The sequence below is a fragment of the Salvelinus namaycush genome, chromosome 2, assembly GCF_016432855.1.
Source record: "Salvelinus namaycush isolate Seneca chromosome 2, SaNama_1.0, whole genome shotgun sequence".
Taxonomy (NCBI): Eukaryota; Metazoa; Chordata; class Actinopteri; order Salmoniformes; family Salmonidae; genus Salvelinus; species Salvelinus namaycush.
Genome location: NC_052308.1, coordinates 61699704 through 61726217, shown reverse-complemented (window position 1 = coordinate 61726217; position 26514 = coordinate 61699704). Strand labels below are relative to the sequence as shown.

The 26514-nt window shown below is 43.7% G+C and overlaps 2 protein-coding genes across 5 annotated transcripts; both read left to right on the top strand.

Moving 5' to 3' along the window:
* Positions 1 to 229: 229 nt before the first annotated feature.
* Positions 230 to 10454, top strand: LOC120065478 (malate dehydrogenase, cytoplasmic-like). 3 transcript variants are annotated; one of them, XM_039016526.1, is made up of 9 exons: positions 230 to 283; positions 4359 to 4457; positions 4696 to 4792; positions 5705 to 5880; positions 7627 to 7749; positions 8070 to 8246; positions 8945 to 9058; positions 9445 to 9534; positions 9997 to 10454. In XM_039016526.1, the coding sequence occupies exons 1-9, from the start codon at positions 230 to 232 to the stop codon at positions 10117 to 10119; spliced, it is 1053 nt and encodes a 350-aa protein (XP_038872454.1). In that variant the 3' UTR covers positions 10120 to 10454. The 3 variants fall into 3 exon arrangements, with proteins under 3 accessions (XP_038872454.1, XP_038872467.1, XP_038872461.1); XM_039016539.1 differs by lacking the exon at positions 230 to 283 and adding an exon at positions 3217 to 3351 and having other exon boundaries at positions 9997 to 10182; XM_039016533.1 differs by lacking the exon at positions 230 to 283 and adding an exon at positions 4039 to 4071 and having other exon boundaries at positions 9997 to 10182.
* A 2036-nt stretch (positions 10455 to 12490) lies between these two features.
* LOC120065467 (UTP--glucose-1-phosphate uridylyltransferase-like) lies at positions 12491 to 26480 on the top strand. 2 transcript variants are annotated; one of them, XM_039016516.1, is made up of 10 exons: positions 12491 to 12578; positions 14697 to 14812; positions 19503 to 19610; positions 23418 to 23603; positions 23798 to 23931; positions 24260 to 24557; positions 24861 to 25058; positions 25314 to 25556; positions 25698 to 25802; positions 25966 to 26480. In XM_039016516.1, the coding sequence occupies exons 2-10, from the start codon at positions 14714 to 14716 to the stop codon at positions 26071 to 26073; spliced, it is 1479 nt and encodes a 492-aa protein (XP_038872444.1). In that variant the 5' UTR covers positions 12491 to 12578; positions 14697 to 14713; the 3' UTR covers positions 26074 to 26480. The 2 variants fall into 2 exon arrangements, with proteins under 2 accessions (XP_038872444.1, XP_038872437.1); XM_039016509.1 differs by lacking the exon at positions 12491 to 12578 and adding an exon at positions 13367 to 13761.
* The last annotated feature ends 34 nt before the right edge of the window (positions 26481 to 26514 follow it).

Below are 26514 nucleotides of genomic sequence, written 5' to 3'. Positions count from 1 at the left end.
GAGAGAGAGTGGGGGGTGACTCCCGGGTGAGACTGATAGATAGCGGATCCAAGTATAACTGTATAGCGGAGCGCGTTTCTCGTCCTCTGGGCTCGCGTTTCCCTGAGGTTGTTGCAACGCTCTCTATGTCCTTATCTCCCCGAAAATCTCGCCCTGAACTATTTTCAGCTGGACTCGCAAAGACAGACGGGCGGACATACTGTAGCGAGGGGACGGACCCGGGTTCACCATGTTGACATTGTTGTCAGCGATGTACATAGTGGTGCGGGCGGCATCGTCGGAGGTAAGAGGCTTCTCCTTGACCGCAACAGCATACCAAGGGGGCTCTCAAACTAAATATTAAGGCTACCTTTGAATAAACTACAGTTGCAAATTTGACATTGACTCTCCTCCCTATAGCACATGTCTTGTTGAATTACCGCGATAAACTCTTACCAACCTAATCATATTGGGTAGCCTAGTGAAACATTGGTTTATTCGAATCCCTATTAGTTTTTGCCGAAGCTTCAGCTATTCTTTCTGGGTAGTGGACACTATCGACTAGAAAATTATAGTCTCATAGGCTACTATTTTGTGGTATCTATCCGTAGGCTATCCCTCAGTCAACAAGACATTCGAATTGAGTAGTCTACTCTGAGGCCTACTCATTCATAATGTAGCCTACAGATTGTCTGTGGCTGGACAGTCCTGTCTGTGTGACCCCATCATCATTCATGCATTCATTGACTGCTTCCCCTACGCAGCTTTGGTAAAGGGTGGCAGGTAGCCTAGTGGTTAGAGTAACCGAAAGGTTGCAAGATCGAATCCCCGACCTGACAAGGTAAAGAAGAAAAAAAGAACGCGAGCGGGTGTTCATTGCAGATTACAACATGGATAGCTCCTTGCCACCCAGTACATCAGACAGGCGCTGCCTCCATAGGGAAGTCAACTATTTTCACCGGGCGATTATGTAACATTAATGGCCCACTTCCCACAATCATAATGAAACGGATCTAATTAAGCTATAAAGCACGAGGGGCTGTTCTAAATGGCTATATACCACGGCAAAGGGCTGCTCCTTTGTATGACGCAACACGGAGTGCCTGCATGCATCCCTTAGCCGTGGTATTTTGGCCATATACCACAACCCCCTAGGTGTCTTATTGCTATTATAAACTGGTTATCAGCGTAATTAGAGCAAGCAGTAAAACATTTTTTTTCTCATATGGGTGGTATATGGTCTGATATACCACGGTTGCCAGCCAATCAGCATTCAGAGCTCGAACCATCCAGTTTATAATTCGTTTTTTATATCTGTTTGCATAACAGTAATCACATTTTTAGCCATGTAGTGTTTTGTTGGGTGTGTATCCTGTATTTAGACTAATAAAACTTAAATAAAGGTAAATAATATTAGGTAACTACGTGACATGTTATATCTGCTGTGGAAAATACTAGGCTGCATGTCAGTGTTAGGTCCTGGTTGCTTGATGTAATAGAGTGGACATGAATTATAGTTAGAAGTCAACAGGCTTAGTTCTTGAAACGGGTTCTTTTGAAACCTCCGAATGTATCTCCAGAGGGACATGTCAGAAAGGATGGAATTATGGCGCTTCCCAACGAAATTGTATTCACTAAACCTAACCTTGTTCTTACCCCACTCTAGAAAAAAAAGCTAATATGCCTGCTCATCAGTTGTGAAGATAGTGCCACTTTAGTCTGTTCTATTGCCAAGCAGCTTGTGACTAGTCTACCAGAGCCACATCACTGCACCTGACTTCAAATGACCCCACTCTTGACCCCAGTGGAGGCTACAGACAGACGTCTTGTTCCAATAGTCTTCTATTAGAAAAAGTTAGGTGAACGTTATACTTACTACTTGAGGATGAATCGTATTTTCTGTTTGAATTAGGCTACCATTTGGCTTATGACCGATTTGATTTTATACACCTACTAAATAAAGATGCAGGTAGTAAGGCTGGGAGAGGACGTGGTTTTCAAGTTAAAACAATATGGACAAATATTCTCCAGCACTTTCACTTATCAGTGGTCATGAAGCAATGAGGCAATGAAAGAGAAGTGTCTCCATCTTACAGACAATGGCCTTTAATAGTTGCTTAGTAGTAAGCAACCAACCTTTAACTCAGTCTAATCAGGCTTTTGTTGGGTGTTTGAATGAATCGTTGCTTGAAATATTGTTCATCATGTAATAGCCGCTCTTATTAACTTTAATTATAAGCCATTAATAGATCATTTATAAACCATGTTTTGGATTTGCTGAACATTAATCCTGTCGGTATGCTCAATCTTTATAGAAAAATGCTGTGTGCTGTAATGTAGGTGTGATGCATTTGTAAAACAAACATAGATTGATATCAGGGTATAGGCCTACTTTGGGACAATTCATTGGCTGAATTCAACTTGGGATAGGCTACCAAAAATCCACTAAAAACATCCCAACACAACTCTAATGTATATATCTGATTAATGAAGTGTATAGATTAAAATGTGTGTTTTCTTAAAAATAAATTTAAAAAAAGCTTGGCCCAGTGCAAATACTATGCCATCCTCCTTCATTCATTGATTAGACTACAGTGAGAACTGCAAATAACTGTGTACAGAAACTACTTTTTACTCCATACATTTTCCCTGACACCCAAAAGTACTCGTAACATTTTAAATGCTTAACGGGACAGGAAAATGGTCCAATTCACTCACTTATCAAGATAACATCCCTGGTCACCCGTACTGCCTCTGATCTGGCGGATTTACTAAACAAAAAGTTTCATTTGTAAATTATGTCTGAGTATTGAAATGTGCCCCTGACTATCCGTAAAATAAATTTTAAAAAACAAGAAAATCGTGCCGTCTAGTTTGCCTAATATAAGGAATTTTAAATTATTTCACTTTTACTTTTGATACATAAGTATATTTTTGAAATTACATTTACTTTCGATACTTAAGTATATTTCAAATCAAATACTTATAGACGTTTACTCAAGTAGTATTTTACTGGGTGACTTTCACCTTTACTTGAGTCATCTTTACTTTTACTCAAGTATGGCAGTTGGGTAAAACATTTTTTTTAAACATTTTTAGATGTATGGTCCATATAAGGTTATATGGGCGTGGCCTAAGCGAACAACGAGCTCGGGCTGCAGCAGTTCTTCATGGGGAATGTGTTCCTTTTCGTGACTTGGGCGGGTAAAAAGACCAGCATCAGTGAATATTCAACTACAGATCCCAGGACAGGAATCCAGTGCGCCACCGTGTAACATTTAAATACAAGCGCAGAGGTGACCCTTCTGTCTAGTCCTAGCGGGAGAACAGTGTTTGCAGGCTTAACTAGATCATCTATCTCAAGTGAATATGGTAAGATGTATGTTTATTTTGTTGCAGTCAGTTAATGCTAAATGTGATATTAATGATGCATCGAAAGTGTTAGCTAGAAATATGAGGATGTTGGATTTTTAAAAATAATCTCTAGACTACAATTGCGAAATGAAGAAGATAAAGTGCCTGATTAGGAAATTGTTTCCGCTTTTTCACACTAGTAACAATGTAGCCGCGGTGCCTTCTCTTCTCAGTCGTTATGGCTACGTTGTTGCAGTAACAGACTTTCGCGCCTGGCATTATTATAAATTGCATCATCATCGTATTTCTTTAATTCATTCATTTCTTGATGACAATGGATATCAAGAACAGCTTGAGTCGCCCATTTTGAAGATATTGGACGCGTTCCTCTGCCCAGGCGTTGCTGACTGACGCATGCCAGGTCTTACAACGCCTGGATAGGTTTTTTATATATCAGCTAACTACGTCTGTTATAGCAATCTGTCAGTCAATGACAGTCGATGATGTGGCACGCAACCATTGGTTGATGCATGCAACTTCTGAGCAGGGGAACCTGCCCAACATATGGGCATTGCGTGCATCAACCAATGGTTGCATGCACGTCATCCATTGCGTCATCCACTTACCGATTTGCTATAACATATGATGTGGTTAGCTGAAACAACGCCTGGATAGGTATTTTACGTAAGATTTGGCATGCGTTAGCAGGAACGCGCCCGTATGTGGAATATAACTTGGGTAAAATGTAATTATGTAAAAATACATAATAGCCTACATATGGTTCTTAATCTTTGCTCTTTCAAACAACAGTTAGCGTTATATCACGGAAAACATCACTAAATGCACTTTATGGGCTAATGCAAAGTGCGTTTCCACCTGCCAACACTGAGTTTTGTCATTTTAATCAACATAGCAGTCAGATGCGATTACTGCCACTTCATTTGCTTATCCCTGCTATGTAGGTCATTACTGCTGTGTTGGAAGATTGCACAGAACGAGTATGGGGCTTGTGTGTTGTTTTGCAGGCCGACCCAATCCGTGTGCTGGTGACTGGCGCTGCTGGACAGATCGCCTACTCTCTGCTGTACAGCATCGCCAAGGGAGATGTCTTCGGCAAGGACCAGGTAACACGGCCTAGGCCTACTTCTATCTGCTCTCTCTCTCTCTTTCAAATCACCTTTGGCCTCGAGAGAGCACAGGAGGCAGATGGATGTTGTAACATGTAGGCTATAACGACGCCGTTACATAAGCGTGTGTGAATTATACATGGGATGTGAATTTTTGACGAGGTTGGGAGGGGCAGATCTCTTATTTTTGGCAGTGGTGAATGCAGATCCCTCTTTGCATTCGTTTCTGTTCTAGCCCATCATCTTGGTCCTGCTGGACATCCCTCCCATGTTGCCAGTTCTGGATGGGGTTGTGATGGAGCTGCAGGACTGTGCTCTCCCACTCCTCAGGGGTGAGTTATGCTTTTCTATTCTGCCTGGGCTGGCTCTGAGAACATATGCACCCATTATACATAGACATGATTTACATTCTGTGTCCTCCCCCATCTGAAACATATTTAAAATGCATTGTGTGTGTATGGACTCTATATCTGTTTGTACCTCCCTGCTGCTGCGGTACTTTTCCAATAGCCTTAACTTCACAGCAGCAGGAATGGTCCACAACAGACTGCTGTGGGAAGGAGTATCAGAAAGGAGGCCTCCTATTAGTCGGTTCCCAAGGCCCTATAGGAAATTCCAGCCAATCCTGGGAGTGGTGGGGCAACAATAGGGGAGGCGGGGGTACAAGACGTTTCTTGCACCAGTGAGCCCTGACTGAAGTTCATCCTGATTAAACAGGGAATTAGTTTTTCACTAGTGGCCAGAGACCAAACATTATCTATGAAATCAGACCATTTGGCAGTGTTTCAAGAAAAGAGAAAAAAAAATTCAGCCAGGTGGAGCCACTGTTTGTGTGTGTGTGTGTACGGAAATTACCTAAGGTCATTTTCCACACAGAGACTTTGTCCTTATCTTGCATTCATGTACACCCAGATGGTCCTGAAATGGCAGCATAATTACTGTAAATAAAATATTTAGCTATCACCACAAACAGAAACTGCCACCACACCTACTATTTTACTAACTTTGGCAGACATTCTATGCTCATAGATTATTTTTTTTTAACGCATCATCATAATTAAAGTCATAATTGTATTGCTTTTATGTAAAATCTGAATTTTATGTTCATTGCTAAATCCAATACAAACATGCATCTCTCTACAAATGTGTCTGTAACACCAAATGTTAACTACATCCACTCTATCCAACACAATATCCATGGTAACTAACAGCCCCCCCCCCCCCCCCCCCCCCCCCAACCACAGAGGTCATCCCCACCGATAAGGTGGAAGTGGGCTTCAAGGATCTGGATGCCGCCATCTTGGTGGGCTCTATGCCCAGGAAGGAGGGCATGGAGAGGAAGGACCTCCTGAAGGCCAACGTGGCCATCTTTAAGACCCAGGGTGCCGCACTGGAGAAGTACGCCAAGAAGACCGTTAGGGTAACTGTCCCTCTGTGTGTCTATGACTCGGCATGTTTCGGGCCACTGCCGCAGAGCAGCAGTAGCCTGGCTAGAGAGAGAGAGAGAGAGAGGGGGAGGGACACACCCCGCGCCAATAAGATAGCTCTCATTGCTAATGATAATCAAGGGTCATGAAGGCACAACAGTACGGCAAAGGCCAGGTTGTGGGGTGTTGAATGATGTTAAAGGGTGTTTTGGGGAAAGGTTCATCATTTGCTTGTACTGATGTAACATTTTAGTGAGATACATTTTTGATTCATGTTAAAGACTTTATGTAATACCTCCAGTTCTAGGACATTTTGAAATGAACCACCACTACAGATTTGACAACTTTCCTTCCTTTAAATTCATACTTTTTGAAAAAAAATCAAATCAGACTATAATTTGACCTTTTCGCATTTCAAACGGGCCAGTTTTATTGGACAGCCTTATACTTCTATGGTATAGGCGCAAGTTCACATCTTAATGGGCTGGGTTCCAAAGCCAGGGATGAAAACTACTCCATGCTGGTGTCACGAGGGGGCCTTTGGCCACTGCGGGTTTGCAGCAATAACTAGACGTAAGTGTGACGAACAAAGCCTCACCTCTTCTATGGTCAACTACTTGAATGTGTGTGAATTTGAATGGGCAGGTTTCTATATAGCTACATAAGAACTGGATGCCCAACCTCTAAAGTAAGTGTGTTTTCAGAAGAAGAGTACTTTATTAATCCATACCAGATGGAAATGTGGATTCTACTTTACCCAATCCCTCCTATATATGCACACACAAGTACCCACATTAGGCAGAAACAGTGCAACGGTGAGCAGTTTAGGGGTTGAGTGCCTTGCTCAGGGCCACAATGGCGGGAGATGTTATCTTTCTAGGATTGGCACTGGCAGCCATAACACTCACGTACACACAGAAATCCCTTTAAATCGAGCTAATCCTTGACCTTCATTTAAAGGGGATGTATTCTGTGTGTGACATCTATATTCATGTTGATTTATAGGCCATTTAGAAAGTGTCAGTATTTCCCTTAGTCATGACTCATGTTTCTCAGTTGCGCTGCTACTCTTAATTAAAAAAAAATATATATATATATTTAAAAAAAACAAAAACAAAAAAAACTTTGTACCCCTTTTCCTCTCCAATTTCGTGATATCCAATTGGTAGTTAGTCTTGTCCCATCACTGCAACTCCCGTATGGACTCGGGAGAGGCAAAGGTCAAGAGCCACACGTCCTCCGAAACAAAACCCTGTCAAGCCGCACTGCTTCTTGACACACTGTTCGCTTAACCCGGAAGCCAGCCACACCCAACGTGTCGGAGGAAACGCCGTACAACTGGCGAACGTGTCAGCGTGCATGCGCCAGGAGTCGCTAGAGCGCGATGGGACAAGGACATGCCGGCCAAACCCTCCCCTAACCCGGACGACGCTGGGCCAATTATGCGTCGCCTCAGGTCTCCCGGTCGCGGATCGAACCCGGTGCTGTAGTGACGCCTCAAGCACTGCAGTGCCTTAGATCGCTGCACCACTCGGGAGGCCTCTGCTACTCTTTCTGCTTCCATAAACCAAGTGTATGCTTTTAGATGTATAAATAGTCACGTACAATGGCACAAATGAAGATGAGGACTTAAAATAGGACTTATCCTATTCTTGTTTCCTACTCTGAAATGGAGCTGTTCCTGAATCTGTAGTTTGAGTGAGTGATGACTCTTTGATGTTTCTCTCTCTCTCTCTCAGGTCTTAGTGGTGGGAAACCCTGCTAACACCAACTGTCTGATTGCCTCCAAGTCCGCCCCCTCCATCCCCAAGGAGAACTTCTCCTGCCTGACCCGTCTAGACCACAACAGGGCCCGTTCCCAGGTAGGCCAAAGCCAAGAGGCTCCATCTGGATAAAGCCACTAGTTCCTAGCCTCTAGGCACTTGATGTAATGTCCAATCCCAAATGGATCCCTAAACCCTATGTACTTCTGGATATCTGAGAGGATTAAGTGTGAGCAATATGATTGGCTAGTTTGAATTTTTACCATATTGCTTAAACCTAGTCAATCATCTTATCTCTAGAAGTGCATAATGTGTAGCGAGCTATAAGTCAATTTGGAATTTAGATCTGAAACAATTGAATGGGTATACCAATATGGTCAAAAATCCCATGAATTGCATCACAGCCTGTCGGCCTCTAGGTGGCGATGCGTTGCGGCGTGCCCGCCGATGCAGTCAAGAACGTCATCATCTGGGGAAACCACTCATCCACCCAGTACCCTGACGTGCACCACGCCATGGTCAACGTGCATGGCAAGGAGGTGGAGGCGTACGACGCCGTGAAGGACGACAGCTGGCTCAAGGGAGACTTCATCTCTGTAAGTGAACTCAAGTTTTGGCTCTTCTGAGCTAACCCATTTTGACACAATTTCCCATAAGAAATGTACTATAAGGTATTCTAACAATTTTCTTCAAAGGGCATTATTCTGCTATTTTAAATAAATGTATGGCATTGTTTATGAAAATGTTCAGTGCCTCAAACTGTACAAATGTACCAATTTTCATGCTTTTATGAAAAAGTAAACAATTCCACCGCAAATCTGCACACATCGCTTGGACTACTGCTCATAATCAAATTGTATTTGTCACATGCACCGAATGCAACAGGCGTAGGTAGACCGTACAGTGAAATACTTACTTACAAGCCCTTAACCAACAATGCAGTTTTAAGAAAAATAAGGGTGATCCTTAATATACAAATAATGCTTTATGAATGTAGTTATACATATTTATGAGCAGCAATTTGCATCTATGTTGTGTATGCGTAGCTCATAGGTATTATAAATGTGTGATCCTTACCTGAATGAATCCCTTCACATGGAAAAGCGAGCGTAGGTTGTGGGTGTCATTTTGGACCCCATATCTCATCTTTTAATAATCTCTTATCTGAATACAATAATTTTCACTGAATCTATTAGTCTCTTTAGTCCCGTATTGTTCCTTTAGTTGTAATGAAGCAATCCTAAATCCCCCTCTGTCCCTTTCCCTCTCTTCCTCTCCTCTCTGTCTCCTGCAGACGGTGCAGCTGCGTGGTGCCGCCGTCATCAAGGCCAGGAAGCTCTCCAGTGCCATGTCTGCCGCCAAGGCCATCTGTGACCACATGAGGGACTGGTGGTTCGGCACTCTCGATGTAAGTCGTGTGTTTGGGAGGTGGGGTGGAATGGCGTCAAGGATCTGCAGCAAACCCTCCTTTTTTTCCTCCAAACTCCACAAAACATTTAACGCTAAACAACTAACATTGCTCAAATGTTTATATTTTGAAAAGCGGTATCTCGGAACAGAGCACCACGACCGCTCATTCTTTTCTGGAAGAATCCACGAACATGCAAAGCGTTTTGTTTGGTTGTCTCAGACAAATTAGTTTGAATTGGCTGTACTCTTAAGTGGAAAAATAATATCATGCATGATTCTGCAAACGTTCCCTGGATTTCTGGCAAACCTGGGAATTTGTGGGATTTTTTGAAGTTTTTTGTGAAGCTGTGTCCCTGGCCTGACTGTTTGTCCTGTTATTTTCAGGGTGAGTTCATGTCTATGGGTGTGTACGCTGGTGGAAACTCTTACGGAATCCCCGAAGACCTCATTTACTCATTCCCTGTTCATATCAAGGTAAGGCATAACCATAGAGATGGATAGAGGGCTCTTGTGCCACAGTTTGTTTACGAATTGCCAAAATGTGTCACTCATAGCCCTCAATGGCTCTGCTCGTTCTGTCACAGAAGAGGCCATTGTATACATAGATGTGCTGTCTAGCATCTCTATGGGCATAACTAATCAACCCTGGCAAGGTGTATTAATAGAACATATTATTTACTGATGGGTGGTTATTAAAAGTCATTGTTACCCAACATCAGCTTTTCAGAGTTTAGGTTATACCAACATAGGCCTACTATTGCAAGCCAGCAGTGTACACAGACCTGTCACATTCATTTGCTATTGGAAAATTGTGACAAAACTGTGTTACGCAGAGCATTGTGGGTACTGTAGTCGTGTACTGTAGTTGTGATCCTGGACTAGATGAGATGTGCTAAAGAGCCCCCTGTTTGATCCTCATCCATATTCTCTCCACAGAACAAGTCGTGGAATATCCATGACGGTCTGCCCGTCAACGACTTCTCCCGCGCCAAGATGGACGCCACAGCTGCCGAGCTGGTGGAGGAGCGAGACACGGCCCTGTCCTTCCTGAGCCAGTGACTCGCGGTGCCACCTACTGGCACACCGCCACAACAACAGCACTTAGAAGACCCCCAGAACCCTCCTGACTCACGTCTGTGACCAATACCCTCACTCGAGTCCCGCTGCGCATTTGGCGAGTGTGTGTACCTCTCTGTATGTGTGTGTGTTTCACTTTGTTCATTTCTTTAAGGTAACGGTTATTAATAATAAACCTGTAATAAAAAAAACTATCTAAACGTTGGCCTTTGTCGGAAGACACTGGAGGATTGTCTTTTGGGTAGATGATAACGCACAATAGCTCTACTGTACTCACACGTTATCCAACAATAAAAACAGGTACAACTGATAACTCATTCTGTGGATTGTGGGTGGTTATTTGACTAAATATCTATAAATCTGGGCCTCCCGAGTGGCGCAGTGGTCTTTTATTGCTGTGCCACTAGAGATTCTGGGTTCGAGTCCAGGCTCTGTCGCAGCCGGAGGACGCGTGGCTCTCGACCTTTGCCTCTCCCGAGTCCATACGAGAGTTGCAGCGATGAGACAAGACTAACTACTACCAATTGGATACCACGAAATTGGGGAGAAAGAAAGGGGGTAAAATATATTTAAAAATATATATCTCTAAATCTAGGGTTTTATGTTATTTTTCGGTTACGTTAATATTAACGTTTACTTGGAAATATGGTAGTTATATATATCATGGTATGTGAAATGTTGAGTAACTATTTTTCTACCCCCTTTTTCCGTTGAGGCCCATTGAGCCTTCAAACATGTATTGTGATCAAAGAGGGTATTTCTGAAGTTAATTATTATCTTGTCAGTCAGACAAAATACAATCAGTACATGTTGGCTGTTGGTAAGGTCAAAGATGGTGAGGTTCATTGCCCTTTGCAATGAAACGCTTGACCACATGGTGGCAATGTTGACAAGGTTATACTACCTGGGGACCCCTTTCAAATTGATCAAATGGTAGTTTAACCATATTAACAAGATCCTAATGGTGAAAAGCCTAAGATTTGTAGGATATTGTAATTTCCCTGTTACCCAATTATTTCTTACCATGAGTTATCAATGTTTCAAAAATAGCAGTTGCATGAATGAAAAGTTGTTTTTACAACCATCTGAGAACCTATCAGGAAACAGGAATCAGTAATTTAATCAACCATCCCGGACCGCCCGGTGGAAGGCACTGTTTGCCCATTTTGCAGTGCCTAACAAACTACACAGCGGCCAGGGTCTGAACTGTTTGGTGAGCTGTGCTATGCAGGCAGAGGGGGGTCCGGAAGACTCATACACTCCAAGGAAAAGGAGAAGATGGACACAGTCTCTCACATAGAGATCCTATTAAATTACAATTACATATGAATTGTTTTAAACATTTGATCATATTTAGTGTTCCTTTAACAACACAGTGCATACGGCTGTCACTGGTGTCTGGTCTCAAGTCATTGAATGTCCAATATTTGCTAGCAAATTACAGAAGGCAATCAAAGACTAAATAGGCTAGGCTGTTGGGAACTATTTGAAGAGATCATATAAAAATTACAAAAATACATTATTGTATGGTATTTTCATTTTATTTAACCTTAATTTAACTAGGCAAGTTAGTTAAGAACAAATCATTTTTTACAATGACAGGCAACACCGGCCAAACCCGGACGACGCTGGGCCAATTGTGTGCCGACCTGTTGTGATACAGCCTGGATTCAAACCAGTGTCTCTGTAGTGACGCCTCCAGCACTGAGATGCAGTTCCTTAGACCATTGCGCCACTCGGGAGCCCAATGAATTTCTGGAATGAAAGTTTTCCTACCAAGATGGATGTATTTTTAGGCTTTTGGTCTCTCATCCCTCATCAGCTGACCACCAGAACCAGGGTGACTGGTGGGCTAAAAAGGCATGGTATCGGGCCCAAAAGCAGAAGGCCTCCACTGAGGTTTGGGGTGTGTTTGGGGACTCTTTGGAGGGGTGGATTAAGGCTCAAAGATGTTTGGGAAAAAAGGCTATTAAAAGGAAAAATACTATGGGAGAATAAGGTGATTTAGGCTATCTACTGAACAAAGTCATTATTGATTAATACTCAGATTGTAATTTGTAAATAATTACATTTAAATGTAATGCTTTTTATTTTGATGGAGAGCCTTTGTTAGAAAAATAAGAGTTGGAAGAGCTCAGGTCCACCCTCGTGAACAAGATTCTGATTGGGTAAGCGGATTTTCGCATGTTTTGATTGGCCACTGACTCACCAATCGTTTGCCCTCATTAACTGGCCTGGCAAGAAGTCAACTTCGACATTCCCGGCTTTACTTTGGTGTTGCAAGAAGCCTGTCAAAAATAAATATACTCCTCAGGACAGTGAAAATGTACATTTTAAAGTGTTAATTTGTCACTTGTTTCACAGGCCGAAACCCAGCTCGCTAAAGTAGCCAAGCACCTTGGAGTTCTTTGGTGGATTGATATCAACATAATTATCGTCAGGTGGGTAGCCAATGCAATGAATTACGTTTGAAACATGTTGCGTGTGATGTAAATGCACTACTAGAAAGAGCCTTATAAACTAAACAATTGGCTGCTGGCATGGATATCTTAGTTGCTACCGCTGCTGCAGAATGGCTAACTTGCCCCTGACAATTCGTCTCCAAATTTACAGTGGCATGTAGCCAAGATAGCGCATCGTGTGGCTAAAGTCAACCCAGGGTCAAATGAATCAATACAAATAATGTATGAACCGTACGCCAGAGTGCTAAACAGCCGCTTATCAACGGCGGGGTAGGACCAACCATGCTATAGAAGGGCTATGATGCTATTCAAGGAACCGCGTTATGGGGAAATGTGGGCAAATCTAACGTCACATATTTTGCTCACGAATATGTGACGTATGGATCTGACCAGAGATGCGTGTTCCATAATACATTAACTCCATATTAATTCCTAACTCTCGGCTGCCTGCTGTGCTAAAGATTTACATGTAGGCACTGTAGCCTACATATAAATTCATCGGACATATCAGCTGGCAAGCACTTATCAAATAACGTTATGCGTGTAATATATCAGCTGGCAAGCACTTATCAAATAACGTTATGCGTGTAACTTAGTTCCGTTAGTGAGATATGTAGCGATTGTTCCCTGCTAAGAGGGTTCGTCACTAACTACCACATCCACGAAGTCCAAAACCCCGCCTATTTAAAAAAAAAAAAAAAAAAAAAAAATCTTATTAAAATATGATTTTAAATCTAACCTTAACCACACTGCTAACCCTATGCTTATCCTTAAATTAGCACCAAAAAGCACCAAGAAAAAAATCAAGAATTTTGACGACGTAGCCTATTTAGACTTTTGTGGCTGTGCTATCTAGGGGAAACCCTAGAGAGGTGGGAGAACTGAGAACAGTGCATCTGCACTGATGAGTGGTGTCTGGTTTACTGATGGATTGATACGTTGTTTCTTGGGACTGCAGTTCATATTTTCTCAAGCGTGAGCGACTGTCACTGGTATCTGGTGTCAAGTCATTGACGTTTATCTTTTATTGAATGAAGTCTAATATTTTCTGGCAAATTACTGAAGACTATCGAAGACTATAGGCTAGACTTTTGGGATCTCATTTGGATAAACTTTCTTGGCACATATTTTGTCATACGTCCAAAGATGTCTGTTTTTGAAGGTACGTTTTCTGTACCTGTCTGCTATTGATTGCTCTTAACCGTTATCTTTTCCATGACTCTGTAAGTCACTTTTTGATTTCTCTTAGTTTAGAATGATTTCCAATTTTTGAAAGGCAGTGCATTCTTTGAATCTATTTTTTCTGATGCTGTCTTGAATTTAGGCTACTGATATACTGAGGATATAGATTTCACCACATCAGTATTATGCAATACTGGGAATTGCCAAATTAGGCTACCAATCTCTTAGTGGGGGATATTTTCATATTGAGTGATTTGCATGTCAATTGTAACCAGAGCTGGGTTGCTGGTATTTTTTTATTATTTTCTTAACATAATACATCCTGTGTTGAACAGAGGGTGAACAAACCACAGTTGACTGGTTCAATAATGGAGGGGCAGGTAGGCTAGCAGCGGTTAGAAACGTAACCAAAAGGTTGCTGGTTCGAATCCCCGAGCCGACTTGGTGAAAAATCTGTTTGTGCCCTTGAGCAACCCTAATTGCTTCTTTAAGTCGCTCTGGACAAGCACGTTTGCTAAATGACTTACATTTTGATAATATTGACCCACTAGGGTTGACTTGTTCATGGTATAATGGATATAGGAAGAAAATGCTAGATGTCCATTAAAATAGATCCAATAAGCCAACATGTGGGTAGACATTTACATGGCATCATATGTAACCATGTTCCATTTCACTTATTGTAAAATAATGTGCTTGCTTGCTTATGAATGACTACAAGCTGCCTCGCTCATTAGAACACAGGCATGCAGTTGTTTCTAGAAGGCTTTGACTGAACATCTTTAAACTGACCAACTCCTTTTTTTCCCTCTCTCTGGCCTCATACTATTTTATTGTTTTGAATGGTTCGAGCAGACTGAATGATGAAATACCTCCTCTGTTGCTTTTTTTTCTCTCTCTCCTTTCTCCCGGCAGATCTCAGCAAAGCCGGGATGGCAGAGTTTCAGGAGAAGCTGCGGCTGCAGCATGAGACCTCCATGCACAAAGAGCTGGAGAAGCTGCTGACCACAGCCAAGGGGGCTGAGCAGGAGGTGGGCCTGGGGCTTAGGAGTTTGGAGCGAGAGTACCTGGTGCATGTTTGTGTATCTAGGGTGGTTGTTTTGGAGGAGTGAGGAAATGTCTTACCCTCCCAGAACTCAGTCCAGCAGGGCAACAGGATGGTGAATGACCTGTGTCTCTCTCAATGGGTCAAACACAGATGCACACACTTCACGATTTCACAACATGGACTCGATCTTTCTACCTCTTTCTGCTCCTCTCCCCATCTTTTCACCTCCCCACTCTTTGCCCCCTTGTTTACTTTAAGCCCCAGCAGGCTTGCTCTTAAACCCCTTCTCTATATGATGTAGGCCATACATTCCCACAGAAATCATTGTCACTTGTCATCACCACTGAGCCCTCACCTTACAAAGCATCAGCTATTACCATGCCATCCAACAAGCACAGTGCACAACCCATCAAAACAACCCATTTGACCAGAAACTGGAAAGACAATTCTCCCTGCGTAGCAAACAGTTTGTATGCAGTTAGCATTGCTACTGCTAACTAAAGCATTGGCATGATGGCAAAAGCTTACAAGATAAGCATTCTCGCTCTGTAGAGTAAGTGGTTCATTTTTTACGCTGCTCCTCGTTTCACTTCAAACACAACACTAAAGTTAGACTGCGGAGGGGGGAGAAAACACAATTAAAACCCACTGAGGAGACCGGAGGGTTTAGGAACAACCAGTGAGATGGGCTAGGTGGGAGTTCTAATGATTATACCAATGGGGGCATTTAGAACAGACTGAACCGTAACGTACATGAAAGCCATTAAGCAAAGGTCAGAAAGGAGGGTTGCGGGCAGAATGCTTTGATTATAGGGAGTGGGCCGGAGAGGATGAAAGTCTACGCTTCACCAAACAGACTGCATCAACAGACTAGAGAAATAATGATGCACATCATTTGTAATAGAAATATTGAGTTCAGATGTAGCCTATATGACACATCAAAAAGTATTTAACTGTGTATGCTATTATAGGATTGATGAGGCGGGGGGGTCAATGTAAATAGTCCGGTGGCCATTTTATTAATTGTTCAGCAGTCTTATGGCTTGGGGGTAGATGCTGTGAACTTATACAGGATCGGTGGGTCTCCCGCGGGATGGTTGAGCTAACGTAGGCTAATGCGATTAGCATGAGGTTGTAAGTAACAAGGAAATTTCCCAGGACAGACATATCTGATATTGGCAGAAAACTTAAATTCTTGTTAATCTAACTGGACTGTCCAATTTACAGTAGATATTACAGTGAAATAATGCCATGCTATTGTTTGAGGAGAGTGCACAGTTATGAACTGAAAGTTATTAATAAACCAATTAGGCACATTTGGGCAGTTTTGATTTTAAAAAATGAACAGAAATGCAATGGTTCATTGGATCAGTCTAAACCTCTAAAACTTTGCACATACACTGCTGCCATCTAGTGGCCAAAATCTAAATTGTGCCTAGATTCATATATTGGCCTTTCTTTTGCATTTCAAAGATGATGGTAAAAAAAAAATTTTTTTTTTCTTTGTATTATCTTTTACCAGATCTAATGTGTTATATTTTCCTACATTCCTTTCACATTTCTACAAACTTCAAAGTGTTTCCTTTCAAAGGGTATCAAAAATATGCATATCCTTGCTTCAGGTCCAGAGCTACAGGCAGTTAGATTTGGGTATGTATTTTTAGGCGAAAATTGAAAAAAGGGTCCGCTTGCCGTGCGGTAGCAGAGAAAACAGTGTATGACTTGGGTGACTGGAGTCTCTGACAATTTTTTGGGGCTTTCCTCTGACACCGCCTATTACATAGGTACTGGATGGCAGGAAGCTTGGCCCCAGTGATGTACTGGGCTGTATGCACTACCCTCTGTAGCGCCTTACGGTCAGATGCCAAGCAGTTGCCATACTAGGCAGTGATGCAACCGGTCAGGATGCTCTCGACGGTGCAGCTGTAAAACTTTGGGGACCCATGACAAATCTTTTCAGTCTCCTGAGTGGAGATGATAGTTCATTGGTGATGTGGACACCAAGGAACCTGAAACTCTCGGCCTGCTCCATTACAGCCCCGTCGATGTTAATGGGGGGCCTATTCGCCGCCTTTTCCTGTCGTCCATGATCAGCTCCTTTGTCTTGCTCACTTTGAGGGAGAGGTTGTTGTCCTGGCACCACACTGCCAGGTCTCTGACCTCCTCCCTATAGGCTGTCTCATCGTTGTCGGTGATCAGGCCTACCTACCACTGTTGTGTCGTCAGCAAACTTAATGATGGTGTTGGAGCCGTGTTTGGCCACGCAGTCGTGGGTGAACAGGGAGTACAGTAGGGGACTAAGTACAGACCTCTCAGGGGCCCCAGTGTTGAGGATTAGCGTGGCAGACGTGTTGTTGCCTACCCTTTCCACCTGGGGGGCGGCCCGTCAGGAAGTCCAGGATCCAGTTGCAAAGGGAGGTGTTTAGTCCCAGGGTCCTTAGCTTAGTGATGAGCTTCATGGGCACTATGGTGTGGAACGCTGAGCTGTAGTCAATGAATAGCATTCTCACATAGGTGTTCCTTTTGTCCAGGTGGGAAAGGGCAGTGTGGCGTGTGATTTGAGATTGCGTTATCTGTGGATCTGTTGGGGCAGTATGAGAATTGGAGTGGGTCTAGTGTATCCGGGCAGGATGTTGTTGATATGAGCCATGACCAGCCTTTCAAAGCACTTCATGGCTACCGATGTGAGTGCTACGGGGCGGTAATCATTTAGGCAGGTTACCTTTGCTTCCTTGGGCACAGAGACTATGGTGGTCTGCTTGAAACATGTAGGTAGGTATTACAGACTCGGTCAGGGAGAGGTTGAAAATGTCAGTGAAGACATTTACCAGTTGGTCCGTGCATGCTTTGAGTACACGTCCTGGTAATCCGTCTGGCCCAGCGGCGTTGTGAATGTTGACCTGTTTAAAGGTCTTGCTCACATCGGCTACCGAGAGCGTTATCACACAGTCGTCCGGAACAGCTGGTGCTCTCGTGCATGCTTCTGTGTTGCTTGCCTCGAAGCAAGCATTAAAGGCATTTTGCTCGTCTGGTAGGGTTGCTTCACTGGGCAGCTCGCGTCTGGGTTTCCCTTTGTAGTCCGTAATAGTTTTCAAGCCCTGCCACATCCGACGAGCGTCAGAACCGGTGTAGTAGGATTTACCCCCCCAAAATCGAAAATGATAATTTGCACCAAAGTAGACATCATGCAAAACTACAAATCCTTTGCAAGCTCCTGCACGTCATCTCTAGCTGACACCTTTGCTAACAGTTATTGTATCAATTTAAAACTTGCACAAGACATTTCAGAGAATTGTCCATTTTTAAAGAAATGTAGCCAATTTATTCATTGCTAACATTAGATAATTCATCCAGAGATTCTTACTGTTGCCTCGATTTGGCAGTCTCGTCCAGATCATGTCATTGGTAGTTCTTTATGATAGCCAAATTGGCAGCTAATTAGCGTTTCATTTCTTGGGGGTAAATACAGGCAAACATATTGATAAAGTCACCTTGTCCTAGAGATTTACACAGGTTAATAACACCATGTCCCTGTTTGACCATTAGGTTTTATTACTGATATTGTGGTACTCTATTCCAGTGCAAGCACACCTGATTCAAATGTTTTACTAATCATCAGGCTGACAGGAGATGTGGCTCAAGGAACTCTTCTGGGTCCTCTCATCTTCCTTTCAGTCATTGACAGCGCAGCCCGGGATGTCGAAAGTAGGTGGAAATATGTTGACGATCTAAATCTGGTCCCATGCCTTTTCTGGATCGAGGGCCAGGAGCTCAAAGTGTGTGATAGTGTGATCATTTTTAGAGCTAATGGTACAGAAAGACTTACAATGGGGCAAGCAGTTTGCTACTATGATAACCAAGAGCAACAGAAAACGTTTTGTCCTTCGCCGCCTTAAAAGGTTCCATGTGCCACAGGAAGACCTGGTTTGCATTTACACCGACTACAGACGCCCCACCCTGGAATATTGCGCTCTGGCTTGACACAGCTCACTGAACCAGGGCCAGTCTGGTGACCTGGAGCGTATTCAGAAGAGGGTATGCCGCACCATCCTAGGAGGATAATCCAGTTATACTGAGGCACTTCAGACCCTGTCCCTAACCCGGCTTCATGAAAGACGGACACAACTCTACACTGACTTCGCTGTCAGCCTCCTAAAATCTCAATTCCGAGACTGGCTAACCCCTGACTGAATCACAGTGACGGGCAGGAACACCTGCAGCCAAAACAAACTGACTATACCAAAGTCTAGTTTACCAATCCCACATTTCTGCTCGTTGATTAATTATTTTCTTTAAGACCACAGGACATTATTGATTTAGATTTTTGTAAATTAAAAATGTTGCTCATATCCATTCATATTTGGTATGCTCATGGATTTGTGTTGACTGCTATATGAGTGTAAAAAAAATAATTACACCCCAAAAAATCAAGCCCTTTATTAGTTGAATCAGGTGTGCTGGTTCTGGAATACATCAAATAAGTGGAGATGGCTGAAGTTACTAGAGGTTTGGGAGACACCGATTTAGGCTTTAGTAATGTTATGATTTCAATCGTGTCGGTATTTTATCAAGCTATGTTTTGCGTGTGAATTGGATACTATAATGTATTAATAATGTGGATCTTGATCATTTGCGTCCGTGCAGAGTCTGATCCTTGGCACTTTCTGTTTCAGATTTCCAAAAAGGACTTTGAGGGTTTTAAGAACCTCTTCCACAGATTCCTCCAGGTGAAAGGACCCTCTGTGAAATGGGACAAGATCCACAAGCCCCCAGAGGATCTGGTGAGTAGTTAGGTTTTAACCCTGGTTAAAAGCTCAGGCATTCATTATTTGCATAAGAAATTACAAGACATTGTCATACAGATCAGCCTGTGTCTAAAAATGGTTCCCTTCCTTACCATTGGAAATCCATTGTTTCTGCAGGTGTAGACCCTCTTGTACAAGGGATTATCTGACCTGTAGTTTCTTTCATTTTTTAATAAAGTATTTGTTGCGTATTTAGTCCTAGTCCACAAACTAGGGTCTCAGAAACACTGTTTTGAGTGTAGCATCTCTATGTGTATGTTGCGTGAGATTAGATCTGTAGGCCAAAGCCCTCTTCTACAATGAACATCTGAGCAGATAGATGCCAACGCGGCCCCTTTGAACTGAACATGAGAGCTGTAGAGTTACAGTGGCTGTCATGTGACACTGGCTCTATGGGGGCAGAATGTTGTGGTCCTGTCGTCCTGCAGCATACCAGGGGAGAGTCTGGGACAGAAAGCCCAGTGTTGGGTTTCCTCCACTGGGACGGCAGCCAGGCGCCAGTACACCAACCCCTCCACATGGTCTACATCCCCATCCTCTCCCAGCTGACTGGAACATGTGAGGCTCCAGTCAGAGAGGGAGTGTTACAGCTGAAGGGTCACTGGGGCGTGGGCTTTTCCCCGGGTCTAAATGTCTAAGAACTTAGCGTTTTGAGTAGTGTGCCTATGGTGACAGGAGGTAGACTCCGTTAAAGGAAGGAGGAGGGCGTTTCAGGGAGACCTGGGCTGGAACCACTGACCCATGGAACACTTAGGCTACATCCAGTTGGTATATAGATGCACACACTTGTTTGTGAGTCTGTACATTCCCAAGCTCGTGAAGCCCACAGATTATAATGAGTACGTAGTAAGGTATGGAAACAAGCACCCCACACCAACAGAACTGAAACGAGGTAACCAGATCCAAGAACAGAGTGTGTAGCTATGGGCCAAAGCCAGCCAGCTATTTATCACCTGGGTGACATTTCAGTATCTCAGAGCCTGACCCCCCCCCCCCTCTTCCTGAAATAACCCCCGGCTCATAGGTTACCTTATAAATAGCCTGACCTCTCCAGCATTCGAAAGCACAGCCTTGAGGGAGCAGGATTCTGGCCTGGGGTGATATTTGGCTTACCCTGCCCCGAACCCACCTTGTGGGTGTGCAGGCCTATCTGCCCTAGCAACCTCACTCTAGGACCGTCTTGTTTTGGGACGTGGTTCATGGTCACGACCGTAAGGCTAGGAGTAAGGAACTTGAAACCGTATCTGGACTCGTTCCCCACTTGTGACACACACAGGTCACCTTGGAGCCCTTGAGTTTGAAGTTGTGTTAAGTTCAAACAACTGTTTTAAGTTCTTATGAGTTCAATCTCATCATGTTGTAGTTCTCCTTGTTATCGACTGAAGCTGTACATCTGCACAATATTGACTTGTGAGTTCATGTACCTAAATTGAGTGAATATCCCCAAAAACAAGTCCATGTAAAGTGTTTTTTCTATTATCCGATAGATACTGTCTGCTTCTCTACCAGATTCTCCATTCCCTCCCAGTTATGTAATCGCTTCATCGCCAAGGACACACAGTATATGCAAAACGCAAAGCTTTTGCTCTTAGGTCAATATTGCTTGTTTTGCAGAGATTGACTGTTTGAAGTCCATGGCTGCTAGGAAGCCTGAAAATGCACCTCGAGTTTGCATGCTCAATATTTAGTTGTTCTAATGCTTTGTCGGCTAGCTAAGTGCATGGAATGAACCCTACATTTTGAGTAGCCTAGTGAATAATAACGTCCCAAGAATGGAACCTTGTGGCACTACAGTATTTATAGGAAGCATTTCAGACATTGTACCATCAACCTGTACACTTTGATTTGATAGTTTTTCAATCTGATGAATCTCCATTGATTTTTTTTTTTTTTTTGTACAGGACTAGGCTTTCTTCTGATCTGTCTGGTCCTGGTAAACACTGCCCATAACATTGGGATATTAAATTATAGGCTAGCTTTGAAATGGCCTATTGTGGGTGTATCTGTGGGAAGACGTTGTCAAGATACTGTGAGGATTCCTTCATGGTTTGAATTCCTTCATGGTCGCACTCTCGTCTCAATGGTTCGTCTCGTGAAGGTGTGAGCAGTAAGGAAGAGGATGAGGCCTGGCTGCCTGTTACCATGCCAACTCTGAAACGGTAGCCTCCCTCCGTCGGTGCAGGAAGTGTGTGGAAACGTAGAGCAGGTGTCCTCGCACTCTCCTGCGTCTATGCATGTGAGGAGGATGGTGATGAAAGGGAGGTAAAGTAAGGTCTGTGTGTTGAAGGCAGTGTAACGGATTGTGTAAAAGTTAAGGTCTTGAGTGTGACACACACACACACACTATATTTACTCCTTGTACAACACAAGAGGACAAAAAGGACATCTTTCCATTTGCCAACAGCAGGGCCAGTAAAGGCCAGAGGGCCAGGGAATTATTATAAATGACGAAGTACAGGAAAGGAAATTCAAATGTCTGACTATACCCCATCTAGCTTACTGTATTCGGCTCACAGTAAAACATACCATATTAACGGTTTGCCTTTTTCAATTATGTAGGCTACCGCTGTACCTTGATGTGGGCCTACAATAATTAAATATAGTTGGCCTATTTTTCCTATTGGACAAATGTATAAAGTTACTCCAGGCTTTCAGTTACTGCATGTTAAAAAGCTCACCCAGTGTGGTAACACATTAAATGCATTTTCTCTGCTTTTCTCCCACAAGTCATTGCTTTATTTCACCCCGATGTGGTGTTAATCAAGCTCAGCTAGCCAATTTTACCCTTTAAAAACGTATTTTAAAATGTGTTTTTCTGTATCAATCCCACGATATGTTGGTTGTAGGCCTGAATGTTTTGTGGGTTTGTTGCATTTTCTAGGACAAGTGGGAGCATGGACACAGGCAACACATTGCGATGCCAACGAACACTTGAATAAATAAGCTCTCTACCTTGACATAATGCCTACTGATAGGTCAATGGCTATTTCTGGACCTTCAAGAGGATCCTCTGTTGATCAATGTTTTTCATTTGGCATGAAGACACAGTATGTAATATTAATACACAAAAAAAACAGACCAGATACATAGTTATCAGTGGTAAAGGATGGACGCTGGTGTTAAACACTCTTTGCTACAGCCTTTGTGGCCGTCCTTCCTTCGTTCGGGGCATTGTCTGTAGGGGTGTTTTCTTCTCCCCTCAGTCTCTCTGTGAGGATGTACTTTAGCTCCACCGCTCTGGGTTTTGACAGCTGTTGCCATGGCTTCACTGAGTAGCAGTTACGTAATAAGGGTTTGGAGTGATGCCAGCTCCCCCCTCCTACGCTCAAACAGAGCACTCCACCCCCCTCACCCTACCTTGAGCAACCTCAATACTGCCCCCCAGCTGTCAACTACTGAACTGAAGATCCAACAATATAAAAGGTTGCCCTGTTGCCCGGGGAAAGTGAACTGAGCAGTCGGCAAGTTGAGTCTTCTCTGTGGTTACACCATTGGACAGGTTAATTATTTTATTGAAAACGACCAAACCGCAACGAATTCCTGTAGCTTAAACTGATATTTCTGGACCCTCCCCATTGTTTAATAGAAAATCCATCAATTTGTCATTTCTGTGTAACCTACTTACTACTTTGTTAATGGAAGAACGTGTGGCCTGCACTGAAGCGTTCTAACATTGCCAGTCTGTGTGTAAACAGCTATACATTTCTGGGCAAGTGATAATAATCTTCAGGCTACTCATAGTATCTGACCTCTGATCTGTACCTCTTTCCCTCCCTGTTGCAGATCCACCCCTATGACAAGATCAAGGCCCAGGTGCTGCCGGACAGCGTGGCGGCCAGCCTCAACAAGCTGGTGGTGGTCAAGCTCAACGGAGGCCTGGGCACCAGCATGGGCTGCAAGGGCCCCAAGAGTGTCATCAGTGTCCGCAATGAGAACACCTTCCTGGACCTCACTGTCCATCAGATAGAGGTAGATGATACTGTACCATTTTTGGTCCGAGTGAACATAACACTTAAAAGATATCAGAATATTCAGTATGAGCCAGAATGTTAACTAGAGCTAGTTATTGTAGTACTAGATATTTCTATTTCTACATCATTTATGACGAAATGACAACTATTTGGGAGCCAAACTCTAGTCGTAAAAATGCCTCCCCCTCACAGCACTTAAACAAGACATTCAACGTGGACGTGCCTCTGGTTCTCATGAACTCCTTCAACACAGACGAGGACACCAAGAAGATCCTGCAGAAGTACACACACCACCGGGTGCACATCCACACTTTCAACCAGAGCAGGTAACACACGCCTACAGAAATATACACATGGGTTGTGTTCAGCAGGGCACACTGTTTTAAAGCGTTTTTGCAATGTAAAATCCTAATGAGCGTTGCTCTTGGACAAGTTCAGGTACATTCCATTTTCTCTGTACTGGACATGATCCTGTTCTATTACGATCCTCCTTAACTCTTTCCTGAACATCCTCTCCTTTTTACACCCATCCATCTCTTCTCACCTCTACCTCACTTGACAGGTTGTCATTGTAAATAAGAATCAGTTCTCATTGACTTACCTGTGTAGATAAAGGTAAATAACATGATTAAAACTCTCCCCCTGCCCCTCTAGATACCCGAGGATCAACAAGGAGTCCCTGCTGCCCGTGGCTAAGGACCTGGGGGTGCACGGCGACCATGGCGACGCCTGGTACCCGCCCGGCCACGGAGACATCTACGCCAGCTTTTACAACTCCGGCCTGCTGGACCAGCTGATCGCCGCGGGCAAGGAATACATCTTTGTGTCCAACATAGACAACCTGGGCGCCACCGTGGACCTGTTCATCCTCAACCACCTGATGACGCAGCCCAAAGACAAGCGCTGCGAGTTCATCATGGAGGTCACGGACAAGACCCGCGCAGACGTCAAGGTGAGCAGAGGTGTGTGTGCTAGCTAGAAGCAGGCAAGGGGTACTGCTGGTTCTCTTTTCTCCCTGGTGGTTCATTAAATGTCAGAGTCCTCACCTCGGCAGTATTTGGGGACCTTGGGGCTAAAGATTTAAGACCGTTTAAAAAGAGTGATAAAGCGACAATGGTAGAGGATGAAAAGCTCATGATGAAAGTGACTTGGTGACAATTGTATGATCTGTATTGTACCTCAATGTAAAATGGCATACAGCCTTCCATTTCCTGACTGCTCATGGTTCTGCCACGCCTCTCAATCTCCTCCGCAGGGTGGCACGCTGATCCAGTACGACGACAAGCTGCGTCTGCTGGAGATAGCCCAGGTGCCCAAAGCCCACGTGGACGAGTTCAAGTCGGTCACCAAGTTCAAGATCTTCAACACCAACAACCTGTGGATCTCCCTGGCCGCCATTAAGAGGCTGCACGAGCAGAACGCCATGGACATGGAGATCATCGTCAACCCTAAGGTGAGAGGACGGATGAAAGGAGAGCCTTAAAATAAACTGTCTGGTATCTGTATATACAGTGGGTTTAGTTCGTAGCCATGTGTTTTAGGGTTTTCTTTGAAATGTACTCTTTTTATATGAATTAATATTTTTCAGACGGCAGTCAACCATGGCCTGGAGTGACTCAACTACGATTAGATTTGCATCACTTTGTAATAGCCGCCACAAGCTCACTGAACGTTAGCACCAATTACCCTTCAACTACCTCCTCCCCAGACGCTGGACGGTGGTCTGAACGTGATCCAGCTGGAAACAGCAGTGGGCGCCGCGATTAAGGCCTTTGACAACGCCCTGGGCGTCAACGTGCCCCGTAGCCGCTTCCTTCCCGTCAAGACCTCGTCGGACCTGCTGCTGGTCATGTCCAACCTCTACAGCCTGGACGCCGGCTCGCTCACCATGAGCAAGAAGAGGGAATTCCCCTCCACGCCACACGTCAAGCTGGGCAGCTCTTTCACCAAGGTAATGGAACCAAAATGTAGATGAATGCATTTTGATTTTATATATATATTTGTGTGGGTCTTTTTTGAAGGAGGTAGTCATTCATATTTCATGGTTTGAATAGGTTCTTGACAGTACATAAGTGACCTGTTCTGGTTGCAGGTCCATGACTTCCTGATGAGGTTTGAGAGCATCCCAGACATGCTAGAACTGGATCACCTGACAGTGTCAGGAGACGTCACCTTCGGAAAGAACGTCTCTCTCAAGGTAAAGGCTTCATACCCAAAATGGTACCTCATTCCTATTGCATAGTATTTACTTGGAATACAGAAAATTGATACTGGGGCTAGTTTCGCTTGACATCTCTCTAACTGTTGATGTTTAGTGTGTTACATTTGTCTACGTCCCCTCCTCACTATCCATTCCACAGGGAACCGTCATCATTATTGCCAATCACGGAGATAGGATTGATATTCCTGCCGGAGCGGTGCTGGAAAACAAGATCGTATCTGGCAACCTGCGCATCCTCGACCACTAAGGCCTTCAGGATACAGACGAGACTCAAGGCCAAGAACAAACTATACCTAGGACTGTTGCAGAGCAAGAAAGACACAGGGTGAAGTTCCACAGTTCAAGGTTATCTGTGATCCACCATTTCAGATGAATTATCTGCAGCTTAAGAAAGACTACCGCAATCAGGGTAATTTTAAATCAGCTTCAAATGGATGGGATGGTCCTCCTAATGAGCGTTGTGGTTCAGCACACCATGCAAACACACACGGCTTCTGTTGGAAGCGAAAGCTTTTAGAGGGTTCTGGGCTGCGTTTACACAAGCAGCCCAATTCTGAAATTCTTCCCAATTATTGGCAAAAGAGATCAGAATTGGGCTGCCTGTGTAGCAAATTCTGAGCCAACTAACCTGAATAAAGTGCAGTATGGATTCAATGTGTCAGTCTTGATTTTAAAACTAGAAAAATCT